The sequence below is a fragment of the Dromaius novaehollandiae genome, chromosome 5 (assembly GCF_036370855.1).
Source record: "Dromaius novaehollandiae isolate bDroNov1 chromosome 5, bDroNov1.hap1, whole genome shotgun sequence".
Classification (NCBI taxonomy): Eukaryota; Metazoa; Chordata; class Aves; order Casuariiformes; family Dromaiidae; genus Dromaius; species Dromaius novaehollandiae.
The window spans coordinates 20,704,156-20,716,765 of NC_088102.1; the positions used below are offsets into that span (position 1 = coordinate 20,704,156).

General features: G+C 37.3%; 1 protein-coding gene across 2 annotated transcripts in view; it reads right to left on the bottom strand.

Moving 5' to 3' along the window:
* Positions 1 to 4,637: 4,637 nt before the first annotated feature.
* Positions 4,638 to 12,610, bottom strand: part of TTC8 (tetratricopeptide repeat domain 8) — a 42,173-nt gene continuing 34,200 nt past the window's right edge. For both annotated transcript variants that reach the window (XM_026112259.2, XM_026112270.2), the window contains exons 11-15: positions 11,678 to 11,817; positions 10,178 to 10,352; positions 8,750 to 8,872; positions 7,089 to 7,172; positions 4,638 to 5,346 (exon numbers count right to left, since the gene is read on the bottom strand). In XM_026112259.2, coding sequence (XP_025968044.1) covers positions 5,230 to 5,346; positions 7,089 to 7,172; positions 8,750 to 8,872; positions 10,178 to 10,352; positions 11,678 to 11,817 — 639 coding nt within the window. In that variant the 3' untranslated portion in view covers positions 4,638 to 5,229. The remainder of the gene's footprint in view (positions 5,347 to 7,088; positions 7,173 to 8,749; positions 8,873 to 10,177; positions 10,353 to 11,677; positions 11,818 to 12,610) is intronic.

The window sequence follows — 12,610 nt, forward strand, 5'->3', positions numbered from 1 at the left end:
TCTGTGATATTTTATAAACAAATAGAGCAGAATCTCTTGATGGAAGATCTTGTGACCCTTGGTTAGGACAATCTAAATTTGTTGTATATAAGGATTAATTAGTTAACACTTACAATAGATTATAAAGATGCTTGATGTTATTAGATGATATAAACTTGGCAAAATATGGAACTGGTAGTAGTAAAAAATACTACTTATTACCGAGGCTAAAACATAAAATCTTGGCAATTACTTTATGGCTATTTAAACTTAATAAGCTAAAAATAAGAAAAAATTGCTGGGGTCGTCTGCTTGCAGGAACCCAGTTTCCTAGATCTTAACGAGTTTGCCCTTTCCGTAGGACTTAGCGAGTTTGCATGCTGCTGTTTATCTCATTTTTTATGGCTTGGAAGCCTATCTTTGAAGCAATATAATTGGTTTCACAGACAGCATCTGTCAAAAACCAAACACAGGATGGAGAAAAAACCAAATCTGTGTATGTGGTGATATTTTTAAATATACAATTATACATAATGCATTATGTGTCAGGAAGAGAGGTCTCTATTATCAGCTTAGTGGTTTGAAGTAATGTGTCTCTCTCGTTCTCTCCTTTTTTTTTTTTTTTTTTATGTATTCCACACGGATCTAGTATCTACATAGAAAGTCTTTATCAGCTATACCTTTGTGTCACTTCTGTAAACTTCACAAGAGAAAGGGAAAGGCTGTGCTCTAAGCAATTGGTGTAAGTAACCCATCCAAAGGAGAAGCTAACTATACTGCTATTTCAGATCATTCATTTATTCAGCATAATTCAGGGCATGTTTGCTTGGTAGCTTTTGCTATAAAAATTGTGCTCCCTCTGATGATGTGTCTCCGAGATTTAATCCATTCACAAATGCTTCTGAGGCCAGACTCCCAAACTGTGAGCTGCAGAAACTGTGACTAGGGGAATTAATTAGTAGTACACCTATCTTACCAGTGCAGCGATTTAAATATTATTGGTGGGTGACTGGAGATGTGAGTTTATCTATGCCTTAAATATCAAGATTTCTTGGCTTTTGCTTCATTCATCTTCTAAAGTACTTAGAGGAACTTCAGTTTTTCTTTATTTATGGAGTAAGGGTCATTTTCCATTCTACATCCACCATCTGCTCATTCATTTCCAGTAACGGCTGGGATATCAGGAAAATACTCCTCGGTGGCCAGCAGAGCTCAGCAGCGCAAAATTACTGAGATGTGTGTACACATAGTCATCTGCAGGGAACCATAAATTTGCAGCAGCCCTGAGCTTTAAATAAATCCCAACAGGCAGAGGAAATTGTGTGGGCTGCTTCTGGTCCTGCCCTCTGATGAAAGCTCACCCCTTCTTTGAATGGGGTCACAGGGGGACTTCGTGTCCACGTTTTATACTGCAGTGTGTTTGTGCAGCCTCATTGGAAAGCAGCCAGGACTGGCACTTCTGAAACCTCCTCCAGAGGAGAGAGGAACAGGATAGGACCTTACAGTGGCTTTCATGCTGTTTATTTAGTTTCCTGCTACATCAGCTGCTTTTCCCCTCCTCCCCTATGTTGAATTGATTTTTGACATGAATTTTAGACTTTCCAACTCTGCCCTTGCTCATGGGGCATAGCTGATACGAGCCAGTAAATTTTCACAGTAGCTGCTTCTTGCTTTTTGGAGGAAGAACTGCCCACCTTGGTTCAGATCAGTGAGTTTGTGCCAGGGGGTCTCTGAGCTGTGTAGCTCATTCTGCCTCTAATAGGAAAACAGCATATTTGGTCAAAAACAGTTGTCACAGACGCTATCACACCCTCTAGCATCTGTGACATCTGGTGACTGTGGTGTCCTTACAGAGGTGACGCAGGTAGGAGATAAGGCCTAAAGGAGGCAAAACGGCGCTGGTCCTCCTTGCTTCCCCGCAGCAGAGCCTGAGGGCTTGGGGCTGCTGCAAAGGCAGGCGTTGAGGAGCTGTTCTGCAGGGAGAAGGAGAAGGGAAGGATATGAATGAACTTGAAGCCACCCATTAGAAAGAAGAGAAACATGTGGCAGAGAGGGTTACTAAATACAAAATCTTCCACGGGAGATGCTGTAACTTGTTTTATATCAAAGCTCAACACTGCTCTGACAGATAGGTACTAGTCAAGCACAAACTGGGCTCATTAAAAAGAGTAACTGGCTTACAAATTTTGGTTCACGTTATACATGAGATCAGACTGAATGACACAGTATCTCTTCTTCTGGCCTACAAGCAGAAAAAGAAAATGCAATCATTATCCAGAGTCTTCTACTGACTGAACAGGTACCTAACAGCAAACTTGTCCTGTTCAATGACCTCTGAGACCAGTTGTTTGCAGACAAAATATTCCATAACCATAACAGTGAATTCTGATTAATCTTAGCCACAGCTTTTTGGCAGGTGCTATGGCTTAGACTTTTCCATGATATTTTGCAGAATAATCCAAACCCATTCATAATCCTAACCGTTCATTATCATCTTTTAAATGGATTCATCCATCAGAAGGAACCCAGTAATAAGGCTGATATAAAGACCAACTGGGACTGGGGTTAATAGCAAGAGACCTTTCCTGAAGGGATACGGAAACTTTAAGACCTCCTAGCAATCTGTTTTGAACTTCCTTCCAGGCTGCATTGCTGTGGATATCATCTCCCCAGTAGATTAAAAAACTGTTTGTATTTCCTTATTATGTTTTTTTTTTTAATATATATATTTAAAGCCAAAGGGCTTTATAAATGCTGGCTTGACACAGCTGGGGCTGTGCTACAGGTTAGAGGAAAAAAATATTTCTATGTTGTAGAAATGCTGCTTACAATATTAAGGTCACACCGTCCTACCATGATTCTACCACAGAGATGAGTACAGATTCTGATGCACTGTGTTATGCTATGTCGTACTAAATTAACTGAAGGCAGTTTGCCCCAGGGCCTGCCGATTCATCTGTTCACTGGAGCTCGCATTGAATTAACATAAAACAAAATCGAAAGATTCTTCCACGACAAACAGCCTGCTCGTTCATCTGTTGTTTCATTGTGGTGCTGTTCTTGTTACCACATTTGATTTAATTTGTATGTGTGCTAGTCATAAAAAAAACATTGTAATACCCTTGCTTTGGGGCGTAAAAGGTCAACAAAACAAATAGCTACTGCCTTTTGGGGCAATCAAAATACACCACATAAGATAAATTTGGAATGGCTTGCAGATGCTACACGTTAAGGATTAAAATCTTTTTAGGTCCCTGTGTAGAAGTTTGTTTGTGTGGGGTTTTTTTGTTTGTTTGTTTCTGTTTGTTTTAAAAACACAAGCATCTTCTGTGAAAAATTTCTTGCCATGTATTGGCCTTTCTCCTCTCAATCTCCAGACATAGTCCGATACTAAAATAATAATGTCAGATATATATTTTAAGCAGTATAGTTTGCTAAAAGGAAGAGCTATTCAGATCACTTACTTGAGAGGTGATCACAAGTGGGATCTTATATGCATTTATGAGGAACTATTGAGCTGCCACAGAGTGGATTAAAAACTGAAGTTATGTTATTAGTGTCTATTCTAATTCTTGTAGAAACAATCTTATTTACAATGCCATTTTAAAAATAATTTGAATTAATAATAGGACACTCAAACTCTCAACAGCTGTGCATAAACTGCTAGGACAAACATGTTCATGTTGTTTGATAGCTTCCTTAGTTTAGCACCATCAGCTGGAAAGGCATAATTGCAGTAGATCAAAGGATGGAACATCCTTACAGATCTTCCTTTCTAGCAGAAACATAGGATCTTAATTAGCTAATGAAAGTTACTAATAACTTTCTCTCTTAATTTGTGACAAAATTCTGGCAATATAAATGCAATGTGGAAAAAGTAACACCTCCATTAAAAATGCTGCATCTATTTACCCAATAACGTTGTTTCTGCATTTCAGAACATGTTGTGTCATCAGTTTATTATAGTGTTGCTAACTCCATCACCTAGACTGCTTTGTAGGGCAGCCCGTGGCTACACTTCTCTAAGCTTTCCAGTAGCCACCTTTACCAGCTACGACAGTCATAGAAAGATGAGGGTGGAGAAGTCATGAATAGTAGAAAGAAAAGGAAGACATCATAATCATAAGCATGTTTAGGGCTGCTCCCTAAGCCAAGAGAATCCTTTAAGTATCACAGAGAAGCATGCAAAGATTTTAAAGGCCTGTTTCAGGATGTGCCATTTTAGAATATCTTAACATCCCGCATTTCTTAAAGGCCTTTTTAAAAGGTCAGGTTGGGAAATCATGCAAATTTATCTGTTTTAGTTGAAACACAGAGATATGTGATTGAAACAAAATCTTCGGATGTTTGTTGCTATTAGTAGCGTTGCTGTAGTGACACTGACTCATGTAGTTATTTAGCAACCACGCTTATGTGGTGGCACAGGTAACCACCCAATCAATGTCTTGTTCTCAATGGTTGGTACCTACCACTGCAAGCTTTTAAGCACTCTTTTACCTTGCTGAAATCAAGATTGCACTTTCTTCTTGGGAGAGAAGCTATTACTGTGCTATTTAGTATCAATTCTGAGAGCCTTTCAAAATACTTCAAGATCTCTGGCTCTTCTTTTCAAGGCAATAAGGATGTAATTTTAATTTGTATAAACAAAGGAGACAAACTATACAAACTGGAATTTATTTCATTCCTGTGGTACAACAAGCAATAGATGAACTTCTGTTTTGCATGTGTATTTTAAACACATTTTATTAAGTACTTCAGTTTTAAAACTTAACGTTCAGTAAGAAAGCACAGTATCAAAGGCCAGGTTTGAAGACCAGTTATGAAGTATTCTTACTCCATGCTGCTTGACAGAATGTCACACAGGAACATTTAAAAACACTTTATATCTGCAGAAAAGTCAGAACAAATCCTTTAAAAAGTTCATTAATATTAAATGGAGACTTACTTGCTATTATATCAGACAACTATTTCAAAGCCGTCCCAGTGGCAGTATCTTGCCCCTCTTACATTCTCTCTTGTATGTAGTTGCAACACGTGTTCTGGCTGCATTTCAAAAAGTGATATGTTTTAAGATGACACTAATTAGGATTCTTAAATCTTTCCTGCTACTGAAAGGAGCACAGGTTTTGCCACAGGGATGGATTAAGTACAGTATTTCTCTTTACTTTGAGCTATTTTTCTTTTTTTAATGTACTGGACATCCACTCTGGCTAATTTTGAACTGTTTTTACACAGTAAAAAAATATGTCATCAGAGCATAGCAAAGTGCTCTTTTAACTGTTTGAGGAGCTGTTGTGTATCAACATGGCCTGGAAATGCTTCCTCTGACTTCTGAGCAGCTATGTAACTCCTCTGAAGATCTCCAACCTGTAAGAAAGACACAAACTCATTTTACAGAGCCAAGCACTGCAATATTTCTGCCATGTATTCTATGCAGTACATTTCTGATGTTCACAAATGTTTAAAAATAGCCGGTCCTGAGACTGAACAAATGACACTAGTACAGAGTGGAGGCTTTCAAACTCAGTGTTTTGTCTCCCTCTCCCTTCAAGGGAAGGGGACAAACTTCAAGGGGTGGAGAGGAAAAGAGAGCAGTGTGACTGATTTGAAGGGGAAGGGTTCATCAAGACAGTGACTTTTACATGCCCCTACTCAACTTTTTGGAGATTGTACAACAAAGTACATCATGCTCAGTGCTTGAAGCAAGGAGGAATAAAAAAATTGAAGATTTTAAACTCCTTATCAGTGTTGTCTTATACAGGGACAAGATAGAGCCAATCACCAGTACTTTGCTTCTGTAAAGCCATCAACTCCCTCCGATTTCCTGCTTTCTCTCAGAGAACAACATGATAGTATTACAGAGCTGATGAGCTGTATGCTGCTCTTCTGCTTTTAGAAGCATGCTTCCACATGGTTCCCTACTTAGGGAATCTTCTTTATTCTAAATAGCAATCATTTTTGGAAGGGGGAAGTGTACACAAGGTGTGCATCTCAGAAGGTAGGTTCAGCAAAAAAGGACCAAAAAGGTTTGGGAACTCAGCTCCTGGATGGATAGGAAAAAGCTGCAGAAAGCTGTAGTAGGAGACCTGGGTTGCCAGTGTGCAAGTGACCACAAAGCTACAGTGTGGCAAGAATTCTCTGCAGGGGAAGAAACTCGGGGTACTGGCCAGAGAGCTTATGTCTCATAAACCACGCCCTTACACTGAATATACGGATTGCATTAGCAAGCTGCATAAAGCAATATAGCAAGCTTCATCTGTCTTCTCCCACAGCCTGTGCAGTTCCTCTGTGCAAAAACTACGTAATAGACCATTTACAGACTAGGATTTGCTCCTTAATCAGTAAGTAAAAAATGCAATTATTCCAAACCATCTTATGTTTCACAATGGAGAGGATATGCTTACAAATTAATGGGTTGTTCTCTTCTTGACGCATGTACCTCAGTATCTGTAGGAGTTGGGCTGCCCACACAGCATACACTCATAGCAGAATATTTAAGGTGTACGCACAAGCAAAAAAGTAATTTCTTTTTGTAAAATTCTAGGACTCGCACAAGTTTCTCCTTATTAATGGGAACAACAATGTCAGATACACTGTTAATTCAGTATCTGAGGCACCCCTTAATGAAAGAAATTATTAACACCCAAAATTCAAAGGTCATAAAGCTGAAGAGAATTTCCTTTTGAGATCACTAAGATCATGAACTGAATAATTGATATGCTTTCTATCATTACTGATAAATCACCTGATACCACTCACTTTATGTTCTGAAAAAGCCAATGATTGTAATAACTTTAGATGGAATTGTTAGTCTTCTGTACATTTGGACAAATACTAAAATTCCTGTATAGTTACATAAGTTGTTAAATATATTATATATAAACTCTATAACTTGGCTTATTCTCAAAAGCAAACATCTGAATGACTACTTTCACTCAGAGCTGTTGGGTATTAAAATGAAAATGTAACTTTAGTTTTATCTCAAGTTTAGGTGCTCTGTATTCTTTCGTCTTACCTATTTGAAATCTTTAAAATAATAATAATAAAAAAACCCAACCATCCCATCAAAGGCTTAATTTTTAGATTACAAGAATAGGATAGTGCATTACCTTCTCTGAGAGTGTTGCAAAATTAAAGTGGGGCTCATACATATGAGGTGCTAAAGATGAAGCAGTCTGTAGCAAAGCTCTTGCCTATGCAGAGGAAAAAAAACAAAAATGTAGTGAAATATGTGAAGGAGGGAGGCTGACAAGAAGCTTCTTCATTCTCTAAAGAAATCATGCTGGGTTCTGTATAAGCCTTTAATAATAAAGCCACCTTCAAGTATATAAAATTTATACCTCTGGTACATCTAGGCATAATACAATTTAATAGCATTGAAATGAATAAAACTTTTGGCTGAGTTAAAAGGGCTGTGTTGGGATCATATACAATTAGGTAATTCCGTTCTAAATATGCAACAGAATATATCAATTGACAAAAAAGAATGAAAAGTCCTGCTGTATTTACCTACTGTCTCTGAAAGCACCGTGTATTAATGATTTAGAATCATAAGCATCCTTGAAAACCTATATGACATGATCTTCACCTTCTAAATTTGTAATGAAAGCCTTTACATTGTTTTCACACTTCCTAGTAGGTTAAAAAAAAATTGCGAGATCAAGATGAACTAGGTAACTAGTAAAGGAAAATACATTAAATATTATGCCTCTCCTTTATTCTCTCTGCAAACTTGTTCCTGTGTGCTGGCAAGGGATTACAATTGCCAAGAGTCCTGCTCACCACAGTGTTTGGAGAGCAGAGTTTTCCTCGCTCTCTTTCCTCAGGGCTGCAGGGAGAACTGAAGGATGGAGAAATGTGTATGCGACTATCCAATCTCCCAAATGACCCAGCATTCTGGTTTGCTCAGCCTAATTTGTTCAGACTTCTGGAAAAATGACAGTAAAATCTTTCTCCCATGAAAGAAAGAGAAAAAATGTTGGAAACTGGGGTGGATTTTTAAACAAACCATTAAGGGATCTTTTTTGAAGCTGTCAAGCCTGACAGTACTCTGTTAAACACCAAACAATCCACTCAGTTGGCACCAGGAGTCACTCTTCTTTTTGACTAGTAAGTTAGTAGTATTAAAAACTACTAAAGAGTCTGGGAACATACCAGATCTTTTAAAAACAAAGATATCTGTAAACTATTTGGAAGGCAGAGATAAAAACTTATTAAAACTCCCTCAATCCAACAACTTTGAGTATACGTAACAATATTTATGAATAACATTGTGAAATAAAATAAAATCCAAAATATGCAAAATATCTTCACACACGTTTATTTCTCTATGCATATTTTTATTGCCATGCTGATCCTGAATTTTTATGATACATGTGATACAAGGGAAGAAAATAGAAAATTTTAAGCTGAAAACTAGAAAAGATGGAAACAAGTAATTGTAACAGAAGGCCTATCCAGTCCTAATTATTAGCAATCACAACCTCCCTAGCTATAACTGCACATAAATGCCACCTGAGATTTACATGTCTGTAAACTGACCGACCATAATACCAAAACTAAAACTGAACTTCATCTGGGGAACTTCATGGGGGATGACCTGAGGATGTGGAGGTTACATTGAAACAAGCATAAAATTTATCCATGTTGTCTGTCTGGAATAGTAAACTAAAGACTCACATGATGCCTCCATCTCAGGGAAATGACATGTTTTTTTAAGTACAAAAGAGCCAAAGGAAGCATTCTGCTTAGGCTGAGATTTAATACCAACCTGCTCAGTGTGACCTTTTCGCATTTCCAGCACAGCCAAGTTGTTGTAAGCCTCTGCATGGTCGTTATTGTTAACTAATGTCAGCCTGAAACACTGGTGAGCCAGATTCAGATCTCCTATCCCCTAAAAGTAAGATTGTATTTTAATTTGTCAAAAGATTTGAAACAACACATGTCTGTTTTGTTGTCCTGAGTATCTTTTCATCCATATGTACTGCCATGGAATACAAATCTCAATAAAAACATGCTGATTAGAACCATATGTGCTTTCTTCCCAGTTCCTCTCATTTGCTTCTTATTCTTTAACCAGAAAGAATCTTCTCTCTCTAATACAAACAGCCATGATCCAAGTGAGATTCACTTCATCTAATTTAACTTCCAGATGACTAAAGTGTCATCTAAAGGTGAAGCTATATGCTACCCTCTGTAGTAAAAAGAAACACCCAGAGACATGTCCAGAGGGAGAGTCATCTTGCCTCTCTCTGTCTCTACACAGATTAAAAAGGAGCATATAAGCCTAGCTTTTAGAAGGTTAAAATTAATGGGGATAAAATTTTCTGTTTGGAGCAGCTGACTACTCTTTAAAGTTCTGGTTTTATGACTAAGACAGGTCAAACATTAAAAGTGACAAATGCTGAAAAATACATGTACATCAGTTCAAATTCGAGTGCTTAGGCAGTATAAATTAATATGTTTATCCCAGTTCCAGTAAAATCAAGATGAACAGGTGAGTTTCTCAGCAACTTAAGTTAAACCAAAATCAGCATTTGATCAGAACTCATATTAGGAAGCTATCAAAAAATTATTTGGTAACCTTACTCTGGGCATTTAGCTAAAGAGAAATCTAATGCAACTTCTAGAAGGGCATCTGCAAAAATGGGCAATGAATGTAAATTAGTATAGGAAGTTAATAATTTTTATCACACAATTACAAAATATTTCTATTGCTGCATATAAGGCAGCCATCTCAACTATAATGTGTGTAGCACTTTAACGTCTACTACATGCTGCTGAACGTGCATTTTTATGGCAACGGAATCCACCTAATACTCAACGTCAAATAAAACCCAAAGTATCTTGAATTCTTTTTTTGTCAAATTAGCTTATATTTCAACAAAGGCCCTCAAGGCTCTTGTACGAGTTGCAAACATTTGGAAAGGAAGGTTAAAGATGGTAGGGAGGGAGTATCTTTTATCAGGAAGAATCTATATTCTTTGAAGATGTACAGAACTGTTCTTTTGCTTCTTTCTCTCTTTGGAAGTGCAAATAAACCCTTAATTAAATTTATACTGTACTTTATCCTGTGCTATATCAGTTTTCATACTTTATCTCAAGCTAGATCAATGGTTACTTCCAAGCTATTCTTTTTCCAGTTACTTTTTCATTTCGTAAAATATTTATTCAGAAAAGTTGTTAATATTTTTCATACCACAGCCACGTGTCCCAAGTTGTACCACACATCTGCTGTCTCCTCCTCATTTTCAGCCAAAGAAAGTGCACGCTCAAATGAAGTTAGTGTCATATCATATTGCTGGGCATAGAAGCAACAGAGGCCAAGATTGTTAAAAAGCTGGCAGTTGTAAACACCCATCTGCAGGAGCCGTCTATGTGGAGAGAAAATATTTGTTAAATCTGTTTTTGGATGGATTACATATATCGGTTCTATTCTAAATGATGAAGTTTTCTTCTCCCTTTTCCCCGTCCCCCAAGGATGTAATAGCCAAGTACATTTAAAGCTTTTTTTGTTACAGTCTTACACTTGGTAAAGGTTTCCTGAAGGGGCAGTGCAGGGCATTTTTGATTAGTAGAATCAAAGTTGTGCAGAACATTCTCCGTGTAAATTAGAAAACTTTTGGCTTTTTGACTGTGCCATATGATCTGACTTTACTGTTAAAGTCAGAGCTGTAGGCAGATTCCCTCTTTCTCCATCTCTCCTCTCTAATCCCTCAACCTTAATCAAACTGTAGTTTTTTGCAGTTACTTTTATAATAACTCCTCAGATTTCATTTTTCTGCTCAATTCCTGTCCTGCAGCATTATTCTAATCATTACTAGTACATTTAGTATACAAATCTACTTTAATATTATATTTAAAGCATAACCCACAGATTTTGATTCAAATCGATTTTGTTTAATGTGTGTTTTAGGATAGAGATGTTTTATAAAAATTCTGTTTATTAATATTTACAGGAAAAACAGATATGCTAAGAGGGCCAGGGAAAAACTGGGCTGCTTTGTGCAGCATGACTGTCTACTTGCAAACCTAAAGCACAGAAGAGCTCAGGTACTACAGAAATGACGTGGCAGTGCTTACATTGACTTCATCTGCTCTTAGGCTTGGGAACATCAGTCAGGCTCCTTTGCATTCTGACTGTATTCAGATGAAAAGTGAGTAGCATGGTTTAACATGGTCTTTTTATTGCTTTCAGCAAAGTGTACGGGGAACCCCAGCCCACATTCAAGCAAGAGATTCTGTTGTCATATTCCACGTGACTTTAAAGGGAGCTTTTCAAAGACTGCTCCTTTTCAAAGAGCTAAATAGAAAGTCCACATGCCTCCCAAATGCAAATGAAATTGAGAGAAAGACCCAGGGTTCTCAGACTGCCTCATGCTGTGAAAGATCATTTCTTGTTTATTAATCAAATAATCAACTGTTTTGATAATCTTCTATGTTGATACTTCTGCACACTTTGCATGCAGTGATTACAAGTTTTTAAAAGACAGCTGTAATTATCACTGGTAGAGAAGATGCATAAGATAGTATGCTGATTATATGGTGATATTTCTCCAAATGCTTGCTCATCCTTGCATGTCTATCTCCTAATACTCTTTTTTTGCTATCAGTATAACAAAAATCAACCCTTTAATTACCCTCCTATGTATCTAGATTCCTATTCCCTGACCCACCCCTCCTCTACAAGTTTAGATACCTATAAAACCGCAGAGCTATCTCGGGTTGGTCTGAGTAAAAATGGTTACTGCCAATACATGCAATGGCTTCCACGTGCGTATTGTCTTGTTTTAAAACATCTTTGTAGTACTCTGCAGCTGAGGAGATATCGTTCATTTCCTATACAATGGGGAAAAATAAGATTAATTCTACTTTGTATCACCAATTTTTGTTATGAAACTTGTTAAAATGTCAATCCACAGAGTGCTTGATCTGTGCCCTGTACAGTACTTAACTACCTGAAAATTATGTATGCTGTTACCGTTCTCTGATCAATGCAACATCACAAATTGGCATCTCCACAAGTGACACACTCACATCCATGAGAGGAATGTTTATTGATTTTTTTTCAGGGCTAGCTGTACCTGTCATAACTGGATACCACTGGTACAGGAAGAGTTTCTTTTTTTAATATTGGTCATAAACTTAGCATGTGCAATGGGTATTTACTACTTCTGGTACAATGTCTCATGATAGATAGTATTGTACCATTGATTTTTATTTTCAATGCTTTGTAAATTAATTCATGAAATGCTTTGACCATAAATGAGAATGTAACTGCATGTGAAGTACTATTATGTGCCTTTGAAAACAAGTATCATGGATTAATGACCAAAACTTGTATTTATTAGGATGTGCCAGTTAAGACAATTATATTGTATCAAAACATATGCTTGGGTGTATGCCAGCTAGATGATGAAGTGAGGTGGACTTTTTGCTCTAAACAAAGTCATACTGTTTCTGGGGAGTGAAAGTCACCAGATGACCCACCCCCTATTAGTATAAAGCAAATTAAAATGGTCAAAAAATATTTTTGCATTTAGAGAGGAATATTTTCTAAATATGTGCTGTAGATACACTACACTAAAGCTTTTAGTCAATTTTAGCAGCACATGCACATTTAGCTTTGAAA